The 22,463-nt window shown below is 57.0% G+C and overlaps 1 protein-coding gene across 7 annotated transcripts; it reads right to left on the bottom strand.

The window, feature by feature from the left end:
- Positions 1-860: 860 nt before the first annotated feature.
- On the bottom strand, positions 861-22,405 carry ABCD1 (ATP binding cassette subfamily D member 1). 7 transcript variants are annotated; one of them, XR_012430042.1, is made up of 11 exons: positions 20,761-22,405; positions 17,563-17,743; positions 10,479-10,621; positions 10,220-10,388; positions 9,644-9,738; positions 6,657-6,921; positions 6,175-6,320; positions 3,841-3,925; positions 3,574-3,699; positions 3,239-3,431; positions 861-1,050 (listed from the first exon to the last, which is right to left on the bottom strand). XR_012430042.1 is itself a non-coding variant. In XM_065538846.2 (11 exons), the coding sequence occupies exons 1-11, from the start codon at positions 21,658-21,660 to the stop codon at positions 961-963; spliced, it is 2,274 nt and encodes a 757-aa protein (XP_065394918.1). In that variant the 5' UTR covers positions 21,661-22,405; the 3' UTR covers positions 861-960. The 7 variants fall into 7 exon arrangements, 5 of the variants coding, with proteins under 5 accessions (XP_065394918.1, XP_065394919.1, XP_005594970.1 ...); XM_065538846.2 differs by having other exon boundaries at positions 6,657-6,802; XR_006695288.3 differs by lacking the exon at positions 861-1,050 and adding an exon at positions 2,188-2,537.
- Between the last annotated feature and the right edge of the window lie 58 nt (positions 22,406-22,463).

Here is a 22,463-nt window from a genome sequence, read left to right as displayed (position 1 = left end):
CTCCCTGCTGACCCACGTCCCACTGAGGAGCACCAAGCTCTGAACCAACTGCCTGTGCACCATCCCCTCAGGCTGCACCTGCTCCCCAGGTCTGCCCCTCCTTTGGAGCTGCCTCTGTCCACCAAGGGTGCTGTCACTCACCTAACCTTCCAAACCAGAACCCAGTGGCACCTTGCTGCCCCCTCCACTCCCTGAAGAAGCTGCCCCCATGCCTGTCAAGTTCTTCCAGCTGCTCGAAACTTCTGGAACTTCAGGCCTCAGCATGTCTTGTCTGGGTGGCTGCAATGGCTATGCTTTCTTCTCTCTCTCCATCAATCAATCAACCGATCAATCGATCATCTATCAATCAACTATCCACCTATCAGTCTATAATGAATAATCTATCAATCTATATCATTTATCTATATAATCAATCATTGATCTATCCCATGTATCTTCCTATCTACCTGTTATCATGTCTCTCCATCTGTCTATCATTTATGCCTCTATCATGTCTATCTTTCAATCATTTATCTATCACCAGGCACAGTAGCATGTGGCTGTAGTCCCAGCAACTCAGGAGGCTGAGGCAGGAGGACTGCTTGATGCTAGCACATCGAGTCCAGACTGGGCAACATAGTGAGATCTCATCTCTAAAAAAATTTTAAATCATCTCTCTCTCTCTATTCATCTATCTATCCATGTATCTATCATGTATTATCTTTTATCTATCACTTATCACCCATCAATCATCCATCATCTATCAATCATCTATATCAATCATGTCTATACATGTATATATCTATGTATCAATTTATCCATCAATCATCTACCATCTATCTGCTTTTGAGGTGATATTCACAAAATACACAATCAATCCCTTTAAAGTGCACAATTCAGTGGCATTTAGTATGCTCTATAGTGCCAGAACATTTTCTTCACAATAAAAAGAAATCTGAGGCTGGGTGGGGTGGCTCATGCCTATAATCCAGCACTGTGGGAGGCTGAGGCAGGACGATCGCTTGAGCTCAGCAGTTTGAGACCAGCCTGGGCAACATAGTGAGATCCTGCCTACAAAAGAAATCACAAAATTAGCAGGGTATGGTGGCACACGCCTGTAGTTCCAGCTACTCAGGAGGCTGGGGCAGGAGAATTGCTTGAGCCGGGGAGATCAAGGCTGCAGTGAGTTATGACTGCACCACTGCACTCCAGCCTGGGTGACAGGGTGAGATCCTGTCTCATTAAAAAATAAAAAATACATACTATATATATATATATATATATATATATATATATTTTTTTTTTTTTTAAAGGACCCCCACCCCATTTTCCTTCCCCTGCCCCAGCCCTTGACACCCACTCGTCTGCTTTCTGTCCCGATGAGCCTATTCTGGACGTTTGTGTCTGGCTTCTTTCACCCAGCATGAACTCTTCAAGGTCTATCTGTCATGTTATGGAGGAATGGCACTGCGCCTTATGGACAGGCTGTTTGTCCATTTGTCTGTTGACGAGCACTCAGGCTGCCCCACCTTTGGGAGGCTATGGCCATCCATGCATAAAGGTATGGCCGTACAGCTGTTCTCAGTTCTAGTGCCTCTGAGGCCAGGTGGGCTGCTGCACCCCATTCCCACCAGCCACCCTCACATGCAGCCTGCAGAACTCAACACTGCTTCCCTGTTGCTGACAGCGCCTCGGTGGCCTCTGGGCTAAGTCCTGCCTCTGTAGTGTGGCCTCCAAGGCCCGCCGGCCGCAGCCCTCCCTTACCCTGCATGCAGCACGAACACCCGGTGCTGTGCTCCTGGTTCCCCCCAGGTCCCTGCACAAATGGCCCCTTCTCCCTAGAAGAGCCAGCAGCACCCTGTGTGGCAGCTTAGACATCCCTTCTCTTGCCTTCGTGCTCCTCCCACAGGGACCAGCATGATCCCCTCCCCTAGTCCTATTTGGGCTCAGCCAGTATTTCTGTGCAATGTTGTTGCAGGTTCTGCCCCGCCACCATCATGGGAACCCTAAGAGCATTGGTGTGAGGCTTGGCGGAGGACATGCTGGACGGTGTCTTCTGGTGACCTTCCCCCGCAGAAGGGCTTGGGGGTCAGGCCCACTCCTTTCCCAAACTCACTCTTTCCCCCACAGGCAACCCACTCCCTCTCCTCCATCTCTCCCCGAGACCCGCAGCAGACACCATCAGACTCCGAGGCAGGGAGGAAGGACTGCATTTGCCAATGGAGGCTTTTACTGGGGGGACTGGGGGTGGCGCCCGGCCCGAGGGCTGAGGGCCTGGGAAAGGCACACGGTGGCGGTGGGGTCTCTCGGGCAGGCGCTGGCTCTATAGACAGCTCCCCCTGGTGACCCCTCTTTGGCACTGAGCTGGGAACATGGTGTCCGCACTCCCGGCTGGCAAGCAGAGGCCCGTGTGCCCCGGTGGCGGCTGGCAGTGTAGGCTGGCGGGGTGACGGCCACAGGGGCTGGGTTTGGCACCGGTGGGAGCCAGGGCCCCATGGGACTCAGAGGCTGGGCCACCCCCGCTGCTGGCAGGGTAGTCACATTGGCCATGGAGATGGCTACGAATAGGGAATCCAATAAATTAGGCTGTAGAAAGAAGAGGTGAGGGGCCGAGGGGGCTGCGGCTACATTCTCGCTTGGCAGGCAGTGCTGTGCGTCCCTCTCCCGTGGGCTCTTCAGGGCTCTCGTGGGGGAGAGGATGCAGGTGAGGGGCTCTGTGTGACCATGGGTCCCACTGGGTGGCTTTTATGGCATCCCATGCGACAGAAGCCTTGGCTGGCCACCCTCAGGGGATAGATCATGGGGTCTTTGAGAGACTGACGAGGAGGGAATCATGGGGACTCGAGTCTCCGGAGGGAGGCCACCTGCAGCACCAGGGGCTGTGGCCTGAGTGGCTCCTGGGGCCCGGCTGCGCTGCTGTGGCCAGCACTGGGCCCCCGTGCCCCAGCTTCCTCCGCGGAGCAAAGTAGGAGACTCACTACCCTGGACAGGGCCCAGTCACTGTGGAACAGCCCCCCCAGGGAGTGGGAGGGACAGGGTGGGGGTGATGCAGGGCGTCACCCTCCACATCTACTTTCCCAAGGGCGGGAAGGGTCTTCTAGGAGGGGCCAGGCATGCAGGGGCAGGGCGCATGCGCAGGTGGGTGCTGCTGTCTCCTTCATATGATCTGAGCTTGGGGGCGGGGCAGGGGCCGGGGAAGGCCGAGTCAGGTGGAGGCACCCTGGAGGCCGCCAGGGTCTTGTGGGCTAGGTGCCGGCACCTGTGCTGGGGCCATGGCCTCGCCCAGGATCTGGCAGAGCTCTTGGAGGCGCCGCTGCATCTTGGGAATGCCTGCCAGCTGCTGCTCCAGCCGCTGCTTCTCCTCTGTCAGGCTCAGGCGAGCAGCCGAGTCCAGCTTCTCGAACTTCCAGCCACCCTCCCCGTCGAACTGTAGCAAGTGTGTGTGGTACTTCCTGGCCAGGAGAGGGACAGAGTCAGGGGCACGGCACGAGGGCTGCTGATGAGAGCCGCCTGCTGCTGCTGGGCTCACCAGGCCACGTCCTCCCCTCAGGCTGCCACTCCCACCGGCCCCAGACAGGGAGAGAGGGCACCTACCACAAGGAGGGCCGGTGGGTGATGGAGAGCAGGGCGATGCCCGCGTCCTTGGCTGCCTGGAAGATCTTGCCTTCCACATCGATGCTCACGGCACTGGTGCATTCATCCAGGAGGGCGTACTTGGGCCTGGGGGTCCGGGCCGAGAGGAGAGTCTGTGCACCCTCCAGGGCCCAGTACCTCAGCCCAGCTCAGGCTCCACTGAGCCCAGGCCTCCCCATGGCTGCTACTTCCCCTTCCAGGGGACCCCAGGGAGCCCAGAGTGCTCACCTGTGGTAGAACATGCGGGCCATGCCGATTCTTTGCTTCTCGCCACCCGACAGGACGTCCTTCCAGTCACACATAGCCTCCCAACCTGGGCGGGGGCAAGGGTCTTGGCTCAGTTCCACCAGCACCCAGCCCTGGGGGCCGGCCGGGGAGCTGGGGGAGCTGTGGGAATGAGCTGGCTGTGATGACAGGCATTAATCATGGAGGAGTGGGGACTGGAATCATGCCTTCTCCTAGAAGAGATATGGTGGAGTCCCAGCCCCAGCACTTCAGTGTGACCTTATTTGGAGACAGGGCCTTCATGGAGGTGATCACACTAAGATGAGGTCATCAGAGTAGACTCTAATTCAATATGACTATGTCCTCATAAAAAGGGGGTATGCGGGCAGAGGACGTGCATAGAGGGAACATGAGGTGAAGATATACAGGGAGAAGTGGGCTATCTGCGAGCCAAGGACAGAGGCCTGGAACACATCCTTCTGTCACGACACCCAGAAGGAGTCCACCCTGCTGGCACCTGGATCTCAGGCTGCTGGATGCAGGAGACGACCCACCCCTGCGGTTTATGGCAGCCCCAGGGCACCCACACAATTCCCTGGCACAGAGCCCCAGAGCTGCCACAGTGCTCTCCCCAGACCAGGGGCTTGTCACCACCCACAGGGGTTGGGCCTCCTGTCACTGCCCTGTGCCAGCACTTTGGCAAGGCTCGAGTGGGCTGCTTGAACAAGCAGGTGAGTTGGCTGCTCCACTGGGCCGGGGCACTGTGGCAGAAGTGGCCCCTCCCGTATTCTCGGGCATGCTGTCTTCCCCTGCGGCCCAGGACTGGAAGTGGCGACAGGGTGTATGGCCACCCAGAATAGAGATTACGCTTCCCAGGTGGCCTTGTGGTGAGGTGTGAGCATGAGACTAAGTTGTGGCCAATGAGATGTAACTGTAAGTATTCAATATGGTGGCTTCTGGAACCTTCCTTAAAAGATAGAAGGCACATACCTTTTGCCCCTTCCCTTCTACTTCCTCCATCCTACAGCCTGGGACATGATGTGAGGGCTGCAGCAGCCCCCCTGTATCATGAGGTGACTTTGGAAATGGAGGCCACACACAGCAGAGTGACCTGGTAGAAAAGCCTAGAGCCCTGGGACCTTCACAGAGCAGGGCCAGCCCCGGCAACCGTGGCCTGGCTCTCTTGGGACCTAACAGCTCAGGAGAATAAACTCACAAACGATCTTAGCCAGTACTGCAGGGAGGCCGGTTCTGTTCCTCGCAGCTCAACTCCATCCTAACGGCTCATGCTGGCCGGCCACAGGCCCTAGGCATTCAGGCTGCCACAGAGGCGGGAGGGGCCACTGCTCCCAGGCGGAGGGCAGCAGGAGCAAGAAGCAGGGCCGCGCCAGGGGCTGCTCCACTGCCATCGCCACCTGTGTCCCCGCTTCCTCCACAGGCAGGTGACAACACCCCAGCCATTTCCTGCAGGAGCCACTTCTTCTCATGTTGCCACCAAGGCAGGGCTTGGTGCCTGTGCCCTTGAACCGTGAAGGGGAGCCCCAGCAAGGCGAGGCCCTTGCCCAGGGCAATCTTGCACCCAGCACTGGGGGCTGGAAGCTGAACCCAGAGGATCAGAATTCAAAGAGAGAACTAAACACTCCTACCATGTCCCTGCAGCTGCACCCCCCTCTCCTCCTCTGCTCTCCCAGCACGATGGACACTGTGAACAAGCAGCATTCCTTGATAAGCCCAGGACAAGACAACAGCTTAGTCTGGCCTCCTTTTCCGTGAACTCATCTCAGAATCCGCCCGACTCTGCTGGCCCCAGCCCCCTCCAAGCGTCTGCACAAACCTCCGGACAGTAGCCATCACTGCACACATGTGCCTGCCCCTGCCCACCGCCCCATGGTCCTTCCAAGAGCGTCTGATCCTGCTCAGGGAAAGCCTAGGCTCCCGTCTGGTCCGGAGGGGACTCTGTGAGCTAGCCTCTCGCGCCACCAAGCCTGTGGGCCACACTCCGCCCTGCTGTCCCTGGCTCCCCGACAGGGTAACCGCTCAGCATTCTGCAGGGCTCAGCTCAGACCTCTTTTCTCTGGGAGAGGGTATCCTGGGTCCCCCAATGAGGTGCACATCCCTGTTAGGTGCCCCCTTCTCTAGAGCACCCATGCCACCTGGGGCCATCTGTGTCGTGCTGGTCCTCCCTGGTAGGCAGGCCTTAGAGGCAGCATCCTCTGTCCCGCCCCTGTGGCACCTGGCACTTTAGACTCCTGGATGTTGAGATAATCTTCACTCCCTGGAGGCCAAGGGAGAGGCCACAGTGAGACAAAAGGCGGCTGCCAGCCCCAGGCCTCCTACCTCCCTCCCGCTGCAGGATGTGGTGCAGATGCACGATGTCCAGGATGGCTTCCAGGTCCTGCTCTGAGTAGCCCTTCCTTCGCATGTCCGCCACTGAGTCCGGGTAGATCACCTGGTCACGCAGGGAGCCCACAGACATATAGGGCCTGTGGGAAAGCTGGGTGTCCATAGAGGGAAGGGCTGGCCCTGCCTCTCCCAAGATACTCTGCGCCTCCCAGGCAGTGTCCACATGCCACGCTCACACGCACCCACACGCTCACGTCGCCGCCCGGGCACACACCCCACACAGATCCAAAACAGGGCAGTGGATTGGGTGGGTGTGGAGGGAGCAGGAACCATAGCCTGTCTCTGGCTCTGGGGACAGTGCCTCGGTGTCCTCTCCTGAGGTGCTGACTCTTCACCACTTCCTGGGCCTCTGCAGGAAGCCACGCGTGAGCGCGCAGGCAGGAAGAGGTGCAGGAGAGACGCGTGGGCTTCCTCACCTCTGTGGGATGTAGAACATGCGCTGGGGTGGGGGCTTGTAGAGCACACCGCCGTACGTGGGCCAGAGCCCACCCAGGATCCGGAACAGGGAGCTCTTGCCGCAGCCGTTGGGGCCCGTGATGAGCAGATGCATGCCTTCCTCCACCTGCAGGGGCAACAGCCACTGACGCCAGAGAGCGCAGGCTCCTTCCCGTACCCTATGGCCTCCTGTCCAGCCTTGAGAGGCTCCCAATGCCCGAGGCCAGCAGGCAGGCCATTCTTGATCTGTTGATAAAGGACAGCAGGGCCTGGGGGATGGGATCCAGCATCCACGGCCCTAGCTAAATTTAGCTCTCGCTAAATGCCTGGCCCAGGACATAGGAATGGACAAGACCTGGTCCTGTCCTCAGGCCCTGACATGCCCAGAGAACGTGGGTCCAGCACAAGAGGAAGGGCCTATTCTGCCACAGCTGAACGAGTAGGTGTGTTTCAACACAGCCAGTGCCATCCTCAGTCCCATCCAACTTCCACTTCACCAGGAATCCAAGTGCAGGGTCAACTCTCAGCCCCCTTTAAGGAACTGCCCTGAAAGGCACTTTGTTTTCAAGAGACGAGATCTCAGTGTCGCCCAGGCTGGAGTGCAGTGGTGTGACCACAGCTCACTGCTGTCTCCAACTCCTTGGCTCAAGTCATCCTCCCACCTCAGCCTCCTGAGTAGCTGGGCCTACAGATGCACGCCACCATGCCTGGCTAAGTTTTAAATGTTTTTTAGAGACGGGGTCTTGCTATGTTGTACAGGCTGGTCTCAAACTCTTGGACTCAAGCAATTCTCTCACCTTGGCCTCCTGAGTCACTGGGGACAAAAGGCAGTTTCTTTCTTTTCTTTTTGAGACAGGGCCTTGTGGTGGGATCATGGCTCACTGCAGGCTCAACCTACTGGGCTCAAGAGATCCTCTCACTTTAGCTTTTCAAGTAGCTAGAACTATAGGCACGGCCACCACACTTGGCTTATTTTTGTATTTTTAAAAATTTTTGTAGAGATGGTATTTGCCATGTTGCCCAGGCTGGTCTTGAACTCCTGGGCTGAAGCGATCTGCCCACCTCGGCCTCCCAAAGTGCTGGGATGACAGGCATGAACCACCACACCCGGCCCAAAAGGTACTTTCTTTATGGCTCTAGACTGACAGTACAGACCCACTGCCTTCCCAGGTGCCAGAATGACCCAGAGATGCCACAGTGGCCCCTGGGCTCTGCATCATGGACCCCAGGCTCCTCAATTCACTGATTCCATGGTCCTCACTGGAGCTAGGAAACGTCTACTTCGGGAAAATGCCAGCTAGGCTGGGGGGAGGGCTGTGTGCAGGGAGGAGGCCGGGGGCCTGGAGTCAGTGAAGTCCATGGTAACAACAATGCTACACAGGGCTCCTGGGAAGACTTGAGGGCGTAGTCTTTAGCTTACCTCAGGCAGTGTCATGGACGGAACTGTGTCTTCTGAAATTCCTATGTGGGAACCCTCATCCCCACTACCTTGGAGTGTGAGCTGATTTGGAAACAGGGTCGTTGCGGACGTGACGAATTAGGTTTGGATGAGGTCATTCTGCAGAAGGGTGGGCCCTAATGCAATGTGACCCATGTCATGGCAGGGCAGACGGAGACACGGACACACCCAGAGGGAGAGTGCTGTGTGGAGACAGAGGCTGAGGCCAATCTGCCGTGGCAGAAGCCAAGGAAGCCCGCAGATGGTCAGCAGAGCAGAAGCTGGGACAGAGGCCCCGAGCGGAGGCGCCTTCTCGGTACTCGGCAAGAGTCCGCCCCGCCTGCGCCTTCCTCTCGGACTGCCGTTCCCCAGCTGGGAGAGAGGCCATCTCTGCTGGGAAAGCCACTCAAAGTTTGTAACACTTTGTGACCACAGCCACAGGATGCTAATGCAGCCACCTGACTGTCCCCTCCTGAGGGGCCGGGCCTGGGCCTTGCCCCATCTTGCACACCTGGCTCCCTGAGCAGCTGTGGCCGGGTGTGCAGGGGCCCTGTGAGCTTGCCTGCTGCCCCTGCCTGCTTGTGCTGCCCGGGGCCAGCCTGGAAACCACCCTCCTCAGACTCACTGGTGATCAGCTCCCCCGATATCCTAGGAGTGGCCACTGCCGGCGGTGAGGGGTAACCACCTGTGCTGGCCCCTCCTCCCTGGCACGCCCCTCCTCCCTGGCACGCCCCTCCTCCCTGGCACGCCCCTCCTCCCTGGCATGCCCCTCCTCCCTGGCATGCCCCTCCTGTCTGCTTTGTCCTGTGTGACCTGCCCCTCAGGCCCACGGCCTCTACCGTCAGCTGCCTCCCCACTTGCTCGCAGCGACTCCTGGGCAAGGCTTCATCCCACCCCCACCACCCCGAGGGACTTTGACCACTCTTCTTGTGATCCCCACTGTCCCTTGAACAGCTGTCCACCTGGAGACCTTTGTAACACTTTAGTGCCCCCCTCCACGGTGAGGACTCCCTGAGTGCAGGGCTCCTGATTTACCTCAGGTTTCTGGTGCCCAGCTCAGAGTTCAGGGCATATTGGTTAAATGAATGAATGAATGAGTGATTCCTTGTCACTTCTCTACCTGTCCCTCCACCCCAGTCTCCCCCTCACTCCATTGCTCCCCAGCCCCATCTAAACCCCTGGCTGGGGACACAGGTAATCTGTGGCCTTCCCAGGGAGGTCGAGTGGCAAGGTTTGAAGCAGAGCCCCCCGCCCGGGTCTTGGCTTTCTTAGGAGTATGGGGAGCTGGCATCAGATGATAGGGCCAGGAACGCCGGGGTGAACCTTGGCCAATCCTGGTATCACTGGTCTCTCTTATCAGCCTCTGTTGCCCCAGGATGAACAGTCAGAGACACGTTGGTCTCTCACCTTGACCTTGGCCCACCTGCCACGTAGATCTAGGGACAATGGCTGTTGCCAGCACAGACAGGCGGGAACCAAGGGCTGAGGCTTGCATATGTGCGTGGCTGGCGCCCTCCCCGCTGGACCTACCCTGATGTTGAGGCTGGCCACCACCACCTCTCCTGAGGGCGTGATGATGGGGATGTTCTCGCAGATGATCCCCTGCTCCACATCCACCACCTGGCCTGCAGAGAGAGTACGGCGGGGGGTGGGGAGGGGAAGGAGTGGCGGCAACCCCTCTGCATTCTGGGGGGTCTGCGTGCCCCCGGCAGCATGCCAGCTGGTTCCCCACCAGCAGCCTGTGGTCCAGGGCCCCTAGGGAACACAGCCAGGTTTTCCAACAAGCTGAACTCTTCCCTCAGTGTCTAGTACGGTGCCCTGGGCCGCCACCCACTTCTGTAGCACCTGCCTCCCACGGCAGCCAGCGGCTGACACACTGACTGGAACTTTCTCTCCCCAGGAAACCCTCCAGGGGCCCAGCTCGACCAGGCCGAAGTCCTCAAAGACCCTGCTGGGCAGCCCTCCCGTCCTGGGTGGACTGGGATGGGCCAGAAGCGCACAGAGGTCCCTGAGTGAGGGAGCAGGAATGGGAAGAGCTGGGGCAGCAGGTCAGCATCTGCAGTAGCAGCAGGGGCGGGGTCACTCATAGGGAGGGGACAGCCTTACCTCGGATCTTCAGGGGGCCCTCCACGCGGACACCAGACCGGCCGATGGTCCCAGACCCCGCCTGAGCGTCCTCCAGCTCCCTGGGCCTCTTGAAGTGACAGCGCTGAACATCTTCAAACACCTGGAACATCTCGTGCACCCGGGCTGTGTAGCCAGCAAGCTCCGTCACCTGAGGGAGGGTGACCCTGGCTCAGCCCTTGCCAGTTGCAGGGAGAGGAGCATGGCAAGGATGGCAAGGGTGGGGCTGGGCCAGAGGTACCTCCTTGTACGACGACATGATCCGCTCAATGGCATCTGCAGCCGCTGTCAGGAGGTTGCGGGCAATAGTGAAGGCTTCTGTGCGCTCGCTCACCAGCTCCTCCTCCTTCTTTTCCAAGGCTGCCTTCTTCACGGCCTCTGCATCTGCAAAGCCCCAGAGGGGTGGGTGGCGGGGCGGGGAGGGGCAGAGACAGTGGAAAGTTAAAAATGAGCCGCTGGAGAGAAAGGCCAGGCTCTTCTGCAGATGGTGCCAAGGCAACCAGATCTCTCTCTCTTTCTCTCCATGTGCAAGAGAGGGACTCCTCACACCATACATACAAACCAACCCAGAGCACATCATAGGGTGATGTGTAGCGTAGCCCAAACTATGAAACTCTTAGAAGAAAATGGGATAAAGCTTCACGACCTTGGATATGGCAACAGTTCCTTCACTAGGACACCAAAAGCATGAGCAACAAGAGAAAAACACATCAACTAAACCTCATCCAACTCAACACTTTTGTGCACCAAAGGACAACATCGAGACAGTGAAAAAGACAACCACAGACTGGGAGAAAACTCTGGACTGGTGAACCGCACATCTGATGAGGGTGCAGTATCCAGAATATACAAAGAGCTTTCACAACCCAACGGCAGAGATAACCCGATCACACGTGGGCAAAGGACGTGAACAGACATTTCTCCAAAGAAGACATACAAATGGCCACTCAGCACATCAAAAGTGGCTCAGCGTCATTAGTCATCAGGGAAATGCAAATCAAAACCACCAAGAGATACCACCTCCCACCCACTAGGTGGCTAGAACACAAAGGAGATGACAACCAGTGCTAGCCAGGATGAAACGGTGGAACCCTCCAACACTGCTGGCGGAAAGGTAAAATGGGGCAGCCGCTGTGGAGAACGGTCTCGCAGCTCCTCAAAAAGTGAACTGTCCAGTTACTGTGTGACCTGGCAATTCCACTCCTAGCTATACACCTAGGAGAAACGAAAATATCTGTGCACATAGAGACTTGTCCATGGATGTTCACAGCAGTGTTATTCACAATAGCCAAAACATGAAGAAACCCAAAATGTCCATCAATGGATGAATGGATAAAGAAATTGTGGTCTATGTACACAATGCAATATTATTCAGCTATGAAAAGGAATGAAAGACTGATTCATCTTATGACATGGACGAATCTTGAAACCATGATGCTCAGTGAAGGAAGGTAGTCACAAAAGGCCACAGAGCACATGATTCCATTTCTAGGACATGTCCAGATAGGCAAATCCACAGAGACAGGAAGCAGATGAGTGGGTGCCAGGGGCTGGAGAGAGGGAATGAGGAGTGACTGTTCATGGGTCTGGGGTTTCTTTGGGGGATAAAATAAAAATAAAACATTCTGGAGTTAGTGGTGATGGCTGCACAACTCTGTGAATGAATTTAAATTGTACATGGAAAAGGATGAATTGTATGGTATGTTAATTACATCTCAATAACATTGATTTTTAAAATGCACCAGCAGGCATCTCGCTTTGTTTCTGGGTACAACCAGCTCCTTCCACCTGCCCTCTGTCCTGCACCACTGATGTCGCCCCTCCTGGGGAATATCTGAACTTTGTCATCCAACGCCCAGGGCTGTTTGGCTTTGAAACACCAACTTTCTTTTTTTTTTCTTTCTTTCTTTTCTTTTTTTTTGAGACAGAGTCTTGCTCTGTTGTCCAGGCTGGAGTGCAGTGGTGTGATCTTGGCTCACTGCAACCTCTGCCTCCCAGGTTCAAGTGACTCTTATGCCTCAGCCTCCCAAGTAGCTGGGATTACAGGCGCCTGCCACCAAGCCCAGCTAATTTTTTTGTATTTTTAGTAGAGACGGGGTCTCACCATGTTGGCCAGGCTGGTCTCAAACTCCTGACCTCAGGTGATCTGCTCGCCTTGGCCTCCCAAGATGCTGGGATTACAGGCGTGAGCCACTGCGCCCAGCCTAATGTCCCACTTCCTGACCTCTACACCATGGTTTTTGACCTCTGGGCCAGCAGCCATATTGTTTGGTGTCTGTTTCTCCCAGGAGCTGCTCCTGTCTTAACTTGCTTTTCTGTCACACTCTAGGGCCCCGTGGCAGCACCCTTGACCCTCGTCAATGGCCCTCTCAGTTTCTTGATCCTTAGAGTCCCCACAGGAGCAGAGGTGGGGAGCAAGGGTGAAGGCTGCCTCTGAGGGTACTGGGGTGTGGCTGAGGTGGTGGGAAGGTCCTGTGAAGGACCCGAGGACTCTATCCAGGGGTGTGTGTGATCCTGAGGGGTAAGCCTCAGGGATCATTGGCTGGGGGCTGGGGGAGGACATGAAACGTAGAGTCAGCTCAGGGCCATGCAGGGTGGAAAGGGGCCTGGCCTGAGAAACCAGGGAACTAGATTGGGCTGGCAGGGTGGGGACATTAATCCTAAAGGTTGAAGGCCTTGGACCTTCCTTCCCACCGTGCTTTTTTTTTTTTTTTTTTTTTTTTTTTGAGACGGAGTCTTGCTCTGTGCCCCAGGCTGGAGTGCAGTGGCGAGATCTCGGCTCACTGCAAGCTCCGCCCCCCGGGTTCACGCCATTCTCCTGCCTCAGCCTCCCGAGTAGCTGGGACTACAGGCGCCCGCCACCACGCCCGGCTAATTTTTTGTATTTTTTTTAGTAGAGACGGGGTTTCACCGTGTTAGCCAGGATGGTCTCGATCTCCTGACCTCGTGATCCGCCCGCCTCGGCCTCCCAAAGTGCTGGGATTACAGGCTTGAGCCACCGCGCCCGGCCCCCACCGTGCTCTTAAGGACACAGCCCTCCTCCCCAGGTATTCTAAGAGCTGGACAGTCTCTGTGGACAAAGGGAAGGGTCTGCAAGTCTTTGTGCCTAGGGCATCCTGGCGCAGAACCAGCTGCCCTCTGCAGGTTCTCTTGGAGCCTTGGGCGACTAAGGCCAGGGCCCTGGAGCTGGACAGAGCAAGGCCTCTGGGCTGGAGTGGGAGCCACAGGCCCTGCCCATCTCCTGAGCCCACCTGCCTTGCACGCCAGCCCAGCAAAGCTTATCTAAATCTTCCCCAACCAGCACGCTGCACCTCCTTGAAGCACCTGGAGCCCTCACTAGCCACCCAGTGCAGGGGACATAGCAGGGACAAAACAGACAAAAATCCCTGCCCTCCACGGGGCTTGCAGTCCATGGCACGGAGAGAGAAAAGCGCCACTGACGGGGTGTTCAGTGCTTGGGAGAGCAATGAGGCAGGGAAGGAGACAGGAAAGGTGGTGGTAGGTAGGTCGGGCCTTGCATAGGTGGGCTGTGCCACAGGGCAGCAGAGTAAAGAGTGCTCCTGGCACAGGCCCCAAGACAGAGCAGGCCTGGCATTTGGGGAAATAAGAAGGCCACAGGACCAGGCACAGTGGCTCATGCCTATAATCCCAGCACTTTGGGAGGCCAAGGGAGATGGATCACTTGAGGTCAGGAGTTCAAGACCAGCCTGGCCAACATGGCGAAACCCCATCTCTACTAAAAATACAAAAATTAGCCAGGCATGGTGGTGTGTACCTGTAGTCCCAGCTACTTGGGAGGCTGAGGCAGGAGAATTGCTTGAACCTAGGAGGCGGAGGTTGCAGTGAGCCAAGATCGTGCCACTGCACTCCAGCCTGGGAGACAGAGTGAGACTCCATCTCAAAAAACCCCCCCAAAAAACGGAAGGCCACAGGACAGAACCAATCAAGCCAGGGGAAAGGGAGCGCTTCACAGCCTTCAAAGGCTGCTGGCTCTGAGGGCCAGCAGAGCAGGGCCAGGAGCCCACAAAGCCTGGCACAGCAGAGGCTCAGAAAAGTCCTAGGCCTTCAGGGCAGGGAGCAGCCTGATGCAATCAGTGGCAGCCATGGAGTGAAGCGGCTGCAGGTGCTGTTTCATGGGCTGCCTCGGTGCCTGGGGCTAGGTGCGCTGACTGGGCCGGGCACCCACGCCGGCATCAAGGCTGATCCTTCCTCTTGGTGAGTCACCCAGAGGACGACACAGACGGCTGAGGGCATGGAAGCCCCGAGGTGGAAACAGACACAGGGAGAGAATCAGACTTCTGTTTATAAATTGAAAACCCTCTTCCCACCAAACTGCGTAAAAACTATGACACTATTTCAAGCAGAGCCACGCTTGATGGAAAGCAAGGGAAACTCCTGGGAGCAAAGAGAAGCAGGCAGCCAGGTGATCCTTTGAAAGCCCCAGAGGCAGCCCCAGAGGCAGGCAGGGCAAAGACCAGGAAGCTTTCTTTGCTTAGCCTGGGCTCTAAGCAATGAACAAAAAGCCTCCTCTAAGAATTTGTAACAATGTGCCTGGAGTTCAAATGAATTCAAATGAAACCACCTCTCATTTCAGGAACCATCCCCTCCACACTAACTAACGGCCTCCAACTGCTTACCCTGGAGCGCTTGGCCAAAACAGAAAGAAATACGGACTTACACCCTCCATTGAGGTCGTATCAATCCCTACAGAAGTTCTGTTGCAAAACCCACAAGGAAATGATCCACCATGAGTGAGGACCAGCAGACAGAAGACAGGTGAATGAGACTCCCAAGAACTGAAGCTAACCAAACCATCGGATAGAGACGGTGGGGTAAGTATGACTAACATGATACACAGCATAAAAGGAGCAGTCAAAAAGATGAGCAAATAAGACACAGAAACAGCCTGACATTTCTACTTGAAAAAGGAAATATCCATTTTCAAATTTCTATTTGAAATAGAATGAAATAGAACTTACAGAAACAGCCACTGAAATGTGAACAAAATTCCAATTAGACATGGCCGAAAAGAAAACTGGTGAACTGGCAAATGAGCAAGCAGGAAGAAAGCCTGAGGGCATCCCCAGAATTCAGCACAGTGTGAGATGGGAAACAGTAAACAGAAACCAAAAGACACAATGAAGAGAGTCAGAAGTCCAGCGCTGGTTGCCAGTTCTAGAAGAACGGGATAAAAGAATGAGAGTCAGACAATATCTCAAAAGCTAATAGCTGAGAATCTTCCAGAATGATTGAAAAACCTGAATATTCAAAGGACATATAACAAGTCTCAAGCAGAATCAACAAAAACTGACATCTAAACACATCATAGTGAAACTGCAGAATGCCAAAAAGAAAGAAAATGATCAGAGTACCCAGAGAAAAAACACAGGGTACTCAGGGAGGACAATTTGTCAGCAGCTACAGATTTGTCAGCAGCTACAGAAGAAGCAGGGAGACAGCAAGACATTGTGAAAGGGCTGAGAGAAAAGAATTGTCCACTTAGACTCCATTGCGCAACTCAACTTTAGCTTCGGAATAAGGGTGAAATAGAAACATTTGCAACAAAAATAATCAAGAATTACAACAGGCCAGGTGTGGGGGCTCACATCTGTCATCCCAGCACTTCGAGAGGTCGATATGGGAGGACCGCTTGAGCCCAGGAGTTCCACACTAGCCTGGGCAACATAGCAAGAACCTGCCTCTACAAAAAACAAACAAACAAACAAAAACCAAAACAACACAAAGAATTACAATAAAATAATCAAGAATTAGAAGCACTGATGACTGTTTGTCCTGAGTATAGTTGTGAGTTAAAAAACAAACAAATAAAAACTAAAAACATGTCTATCTGGAGGAAGACAACGGAACATAGAAGATAAATTGAGATGTAGGAGCGAAATGGTGAGCATAGAACTCAGCAAACGTGTGAGCGAGTTTTATCACGTGTGGATAAGGCGACAGCAAAGAGGAAAAACTAGGTACAAATCAACTCTTGGCTGGGCTATGACGCCATGCCCCACGGGGGTCTTCTGTGTTCTAAGGTCCAGGAGGAGGCGGAGCTATTGATTAACCTAACAAGTATGCGTGTTGATCTTTTATTTTTAACTTTTATTTTTATTTGAGACGGAGTCTCACTCTGTCACCCAGGCTGGAGTGCAGTGGCGTTATCCTGGCTCACTGCAAGCTCCGCCCCCCAGGTTCACGCCATTCTCCTGCCTCAGCCTCCGGAGTAGCTGGGACTACAGGCGCCCACCACCGCGCCTAGCTAATTTTTTTGTATTTTTAGTAGAGATGGGGTTTCACCGTGTTAGCCAGGATGGTCTCGATCTCCTGACCTCGTGATCTGCCTGCCTCGGCCTCCCAAAGTGCTGGGATGACAGGCGTGAGCCACCGTGCCCAGCCACGTGTTGATCCTTTAAAGGGTAACCACTAATGGACTAAAAAATCAAACGCAGAAGTTGCAATCCAGTAGAGAAACAAAACAGGAATGCAGGCTGGGCGCGGCGGCTCACGCCTGTAATCCCAGCACTTTGGGAGGCTGAGGCAGGAGGACCACCTGACCAGGAGTTCGAGATCAGTCTGGGCAACATGGTGAAACCCTGTCTCTACAAAAAATATGAAAATTAGCCAGGTATGGTGGCTTGCACCTGTAGTCCCAGCTACTGGGGAGGCTGAAGTAGGAGGATCACTTGAGCCTGGGAGGTCAAGGCTGCAGTAAGCCAAGGTCGTGCCACTGCACTCCAGCCTGGGCGACATCAGACTCCTGTTTCAAAAACCAAAAAGAAAATAAAACAAACAAACAAAATCAACAGGAATGCAGAAAACCTAAATCTTTGATCTTATCACTAAAATAACAGGTAGAACAGGCTTCCCACTCCTCTAAAACGCCTTAGGGTGGAGGTCTTTCCCCTTTGCAACCTACAAGAGCTGTTTCAGGGCGAGGAAACCAAGGCTGGAGTGATAAAGGGGCTCACTCGAGGTACTCCGCACATCCTCCCACCTCTAAGTCACAGTTGGGTTGAGGACAGGGACAGGTGGGTGAGGGTATCTGTGCCTGGAGAAGTGGTATGTTGTGTTCTTGACTTGCAGTCCTGGGCTTGGCTGAGTGGTACCAAAGGACGTGAGGTGAGCGCAGGGCAAAAGGCAACAAGGAGGAGCAAGGCAAGCCCAACCTCTGAGAGCATCAAGGGTGGCAGCAGGGCCTCGGCAGCCCCGGCAGCAGAAGTGGGAGGCGGGCTGGCTGAGCTGGGCCCTCATGAGCCCAGCACCCAGCGGTATGGGGGACAGGCCCCTGGCCTGGATCCTCTTAGAGCCCTGGGTCTCACCTGTCTCTGAGTAACCAGTGGCGGTGATGATGGGGACAGCCACCATGAGCAGGCCTGAGGCGCTCCACACATACTTCATGAGGAACTGCTCCAGCATGACATACCACAGGCGTTCCAGAAGGATGAGGTTGATCTGCGAGGCCAGGTCCTGGTAGGAGTGCTGTAGCAGCGCCAGCTCCACCTGAGGGGGTGACAGAAACAGACAGGCTTCATGGCCATGCACAGTGGCAGCTCCCATGGGGGCAATGGTCAGAGTCTTCGAGTGCCACTCACACACACTGTGCCATGGTGGCCATCAGAAGGCTGAGAGCCAGAGGTTACGATTGGGTGGGGCCAGGTCTCAAACTCAAGGTGTGACAGGATATAAGGGACTGGCTGATGTCACAGTGCGGCTGCCGTCCCCTCTCCACTCCCTCTCTAGTCACCTTGTTTCTGTCCTCTGCTGAGCCCATTTCTTTGGGCTCCCTGCTAGCCCCTCCTCCTGATCCAGAGAGATCATCCATCAGCTCTAATTTTTCCCCCACTAAACTAAGCAAAGAGCAGCGCAGGACAGCAAAAGGCAGTGTCTCTTGGGTTGAGTGCAGTAGCTCACACCTGCAATCCCAGCACTTTGAGAGGCTAATTGTCTGAGCCCAGGAGTTGGAGACCAGCCTGGCCAATATGGCGAGATGCTATCTCTACCAAAAATAATTAAAAAAAAAAAAAAAATTAGCCAGGCGTGGTGGCACACACGTGTAGTCCCAGCTACTCGCGAGGCTGAGGTGGGAGGATCGCTGGAGCCCTGGAGTTTGAAGCTGTAGTGATGGCACCACTGCACCCCAGCCTGGACAGCACAGTGAGACCCTGTCTCTTGGTTCTGAAAAACTCAGTTCAACAGTCTTGGCCTATTTAGGCCCCCTCTCCCCTCAACTTTCCCACAGTTCCTTTTGGTGAGAAATTTGCACGGATGTGCTGCTGAGCTGGGCCCTACAGGACTCGCCCCAGTGGATGTCCCCACTGCTGAGCCTGGACCTCGCTCCTTCAGCAGTGGGTAGGCCTCCCCTGTCCTTCTGTTCCCCTTCTTGCACTGGCCACCACTATGTCAGGACACCAGCAGGTGGGGAAAGGGACATCTGCAGAGAAGAGGTGGCAGCAGCAGTCAGACAGGTGGGGGAGGTGGGAGGTGTCGGGAAGTGCTCCCAGCAAGGTAGCCAAGGGGTTGTGAATTTCTGGGCTCAGTCCAGGGGCACGTGCCCCAGCCTTGCCTCCCCATAGCCATCTGATGACAGCTGCCCAGCTTGGCACTGTTTGCCAAGTGCTTTCATGTCTCTGCATCTGATTCTCACCACGTCCCATTGCATGTGTATTCACGTGCCCATTGTACACAGAACACTGAAGCCCAGGGAGGCAAAGTGACCTGCCCAAGTCCACACAGCCTGACGGTGGCAACCAGTGTGGGAATTTGAACCACACTGGCAGAGCTGCCAGGAGAACCACTTTCTTGTAAATGATGCTTAGACTTATCAAGAGAGCTTTACTTTGTTCTCAAGCAAGAGATCATGTGCATGTGTATTTCAATAAGCCTCCTCGTGGCAATCCCAGGCAGGACAGAATACTCTGCTGTGTGCCCTCCAGCCAGTCAGCTGCTTCTGCCCTGATCTGAGCCTAGGCCAGTGTCCATGGGGACATCAGCCAGTGGGACCGCCACGGGCCACATGCCACCTGAGGGGTCCTATCACACAGCTTTCCTATCCCACACAGCTTTCCAGCCGAGGCCTATGCAAACAGGCCGTGAATGCACACCGGGCCCTCCTGCCCTGGCCAACAAACCCTCTTGGCCAACGCGCTACTTCCTGAAGCTAGCCCGGATGGAGTCCTTCAAAGAACCAGTAATCTACTTCCTGAAGTTAGCCTGGACGAAGGCCTTCAAAGAACCAGTGATCTCTCTTCTGCCCCCGCCACCCAGGTCGGCCTGCACAGCTCAGCTCCCTGCAAGCCCGATCTCCCATTCCTGAAGCAAGCACCCCGGCAATCCAGACTCGTGCTGGGAGCTGGCAGGGGTGCCAGCCAAGGCTGACAATGTAGCTGCGGGGAATGTGCCAAGCGCCTCGCCCAAGGCTGCGGCTGCTTGCCAAGGCCCTGCAGCCCAGCATGCGGGTAAAGAGGAGAGGGAAGCTGGAGTGGTGGCTGAAGTCCAGGGGCCTTTTCTCTGAATCTGCAGTCTGGCCCACACCCGGGATGCCCCTCTCTGTGGAGTTCGAGGACAAGCCTGCTTCTCTGCTGGTGCACAGTAAGACAAGGTCCCAGGGCAAGAGGCTACCTGACCCAGGGAGCACACACAGGCCTTTGGGGGATGGATGCCATTGTGCCCCTCCTCCCAAGAAGCACTGGGGAACGGAAACTGAGTCGCAGAGAGCAGGGCCCAAGGCAACTGCAACCCCAGGCACGAGGAAGGGGAGGGGCTGAGGCGAGATAAAGGGAGCATTGACCTGGAGTAACCTTTCCCAGCGCCTGCCTGGCCCGCCCCGCCCCGGCCCACCAGGGAACTAGGAGACAGACGGGGCGGAAGGGCGGCCACGCCAGGAGCAGGAAGTGTGTCCCGCCGCAGTGGCAGCCTGGACCCGGCATCTCTGGTCTGGGGGCCCGGGAAGGCAGCTGAGCCAGTTGGTAGCTGGGCAAGCCTGTGGGCTCAGGCGGGGGTGGCCTTGACCCCAAGTCCCACTGCTGCGCTGGGCACTGCTCATTAACCTCGCTTGGGCTGAGTCATGCCCATAATGCCTGCCTGCTTGGCCAGCCAGCTCTGCTGGACACCGGCCTTCAAAGGGCCCAAGGGCCCAGGAAGGGCTAGGCAGCAGGTCACGTCCCTTGGTCCCCGCTCCCGAATGGCAGGCATCTCCTCTCAAGGCTCAAACTGCTAGGATCGCAGCTCTAAGGCTGGGACAACCTCCTTGAGGAGGAGAGGAAGCAGAAGTGGCCAGGAGCGTGCAGGCAACCAGCACAGGACAGTCCCCACCCAGCCTTCCTGCCTCTCCACTGCCACACCTGAGTCCACGGCTGCCCAAGGCCCTGCCCACCCCAGCCCTGCTCTCCCATGGCCCTCCCACACCTTTGGCATCAGCCCCAGCCCGCCCTGGACTGTCCCCACTGCTCACGGCTGCCTGCCCCTGGGCCTCCCTGCCACACGCTTCCCTCCGTGCCCAGCGTCCCAACCTGCCCCACCTCGTGGCCCCCATAGAAGGCGATCTCCTCCGAGTTGGCCACCACACGCGAGTGCATGTAGCGCAGCTCCCCCTTCCGCCGCGCCTCCTCTGCCACCAGCTCCCCAAACTTGGGTGAGAAGGCCCGCAGCACGTTGGCCGTGAGGAATACCACGAGGCCAGCGATGGCTGAGGGCCAGGCTGTGCCGGCCCCACGGGAGCGGGCCGCCTGAAGCAGGGTGTAGGAAGTCACAGCCACGTCCAGGAGTGGCTTGGTCAGGTTGGAGTAGAGGTGGGCCACAGAGGCCGCAAAGGCCACCACGTCCTCTGTCAGAGACTGGTCAGGGTTGCGAAGCCGCCCGTCCATGTTGCTGACCCGGTAGTAGGTCTGCTGGGAGAAGTAGAGGCGGTAGGCGTGGGCCACCAGACGGCTGCGGAACGACAGGGCCAGCTGGCCCTCCAGGTAGCGGATGGCACTGTTGACGAAGGTAGCAGGGAGGGCGATGAGGAGCCATTGCAGCAGCTGCCAGCCAAAGGCCCGCGGGTCCTTGCGCACGATGCAGCGGGCCAGCCTTCCGTCCAGGCGGGCCACATACACCGACAGGAAGGTGCGGCTCACCAGGGCGGCCGAGTGCAAGGCCAGCAGCCCCGTCTCCCGGCACAGGACCCGGGGGAACAGCAGCCGCAGGAGCCACATAAGCCGCTGCAGGAATACCCGGTTCATGCCGGCCTTGGCCGCCGCGGCCCCGGAGGACTCCTGCGTGGGCTCCCTGGCGGGCGCCTGAGAACCCCTGACCGGGGCCAGGCACTGGCGCACCAAGGGGTAGACTTTGTGGACTCCATAGGCCGCGAGGGCCAGGAGCACGGCCGTGCGCTTCAGCGTGCTCCCCCGCCAGGGCCGGGGCCTGGAGAGCACCGGCATGTCACCTGGGCTGGCTGGCGCGCAGGGACTGGGGCTGGTGCCTGGGGCAGCAGTTGAGGCAGGTGGCTGGAAGGGTTGTTGTTCTGACCCCGGGCCTGTTGTCTAGGCAACTGGAAACCTTGCGATGGCCCTTGAGACTGTCGCTTTAGGCCCCCGGGGTGCTGCTGGGGCCCCTGGTGCGGTGGGCTCAGGGCCCTCCAGGGTCGCGGCCTCTTCGGGCAGCCCAAGTGGAGAAACTTGGCTCTCCTGTCCTGTCAGTGCCCTGGCTCCTGAGGTCAGGGCCTGGAAGGATTTCGGGCAGAGGGGGCGTCTCTTCCTCTCCACCTTCTTCTCCTCCTCCTCCCCTGGTGGCGCCCCTCCCCGGGGCACCAAGCGCGTCCGTCCGCTCCGCAGCCTGGCTGAAGCGACAGTGACTCCGCCACCGGCCCAGAATCCCCACCCACCCCTCCCCAGGGGCGAGTCGGGGGAAGGGGAGGAGGCGGAGGAGGGGCGAAGGGCGGAGTCCGGGCGCGGGAGCCCCACCCTGTTCTCGCCCCTCGGCGAGGCCCCTCCCCCACCAACCCCGTTCTCGCCCCTCGGCAGGGCCTCTCCGCACCACAGAGACGTGGGACGGCCTCGCGGACTAGATAAGCGGCCCTCGTAGGCCCGCCAAAGCCCCGCCCCGCCCGCGTGCTCGCTCCACCCCTCCCCGCGCGCCCGGAGCCCCAGGCGCCGCTTCCTCTCGCGCTCGGGGCGTCGGCCCTCCGCTCGGGGGCGGGGCGGGAAGCGGCGGTGGGCGGAGCCTCCGGGGCCTCGCGAGGGCT

The sequence above is a fragment of the Macaca fascicularis genome, chromosome X (assembly GCF_037993035.2).
Source record: "Macaca fascicularis isolate 582-1 chromosome X, T2T-MFA8v1.1".
Classification (NCBI taxonomy): Eukaryota; Metazoa; Chordata; class Mammalia; order Primates; family Cercopithecidae; genus Macaca; species Macaca fascicularis.
The sequence above is the reverse complement of the archived record's forward strand: the minus strand, read 5'-3'. Positions and strand labels throughout refer to the sequence as shown.

What these genes read in the sequence shown, in the direction of transcription:
- ABCD1 (XM_065538846.2), bottom strand. Translation starts at nt 21,660, where the DNA reads ATGCCGGTGCTCTCCAGGCCCCGGCCCTGGCGGGGGAGCACGCTGAAG. An exon ending in ATGTTCTACATCCCACAGAG is followed by an intron (nt 6,321 to 6,656) that starts GTGAGGAAGCCC and finishes GCTTTCCCACAG; the next exon opens with GCCCTATATGTCTGTGGGCT. An exon ending in GCCCGCATGTTCTACCACAG is followed by an intron (nt 3,700 to 3,840) that starts GTGAGCACTCTG and finishes CCGGACCCCCAG; the next exon opens with GCCCAAGTACGCCCTCCTGG.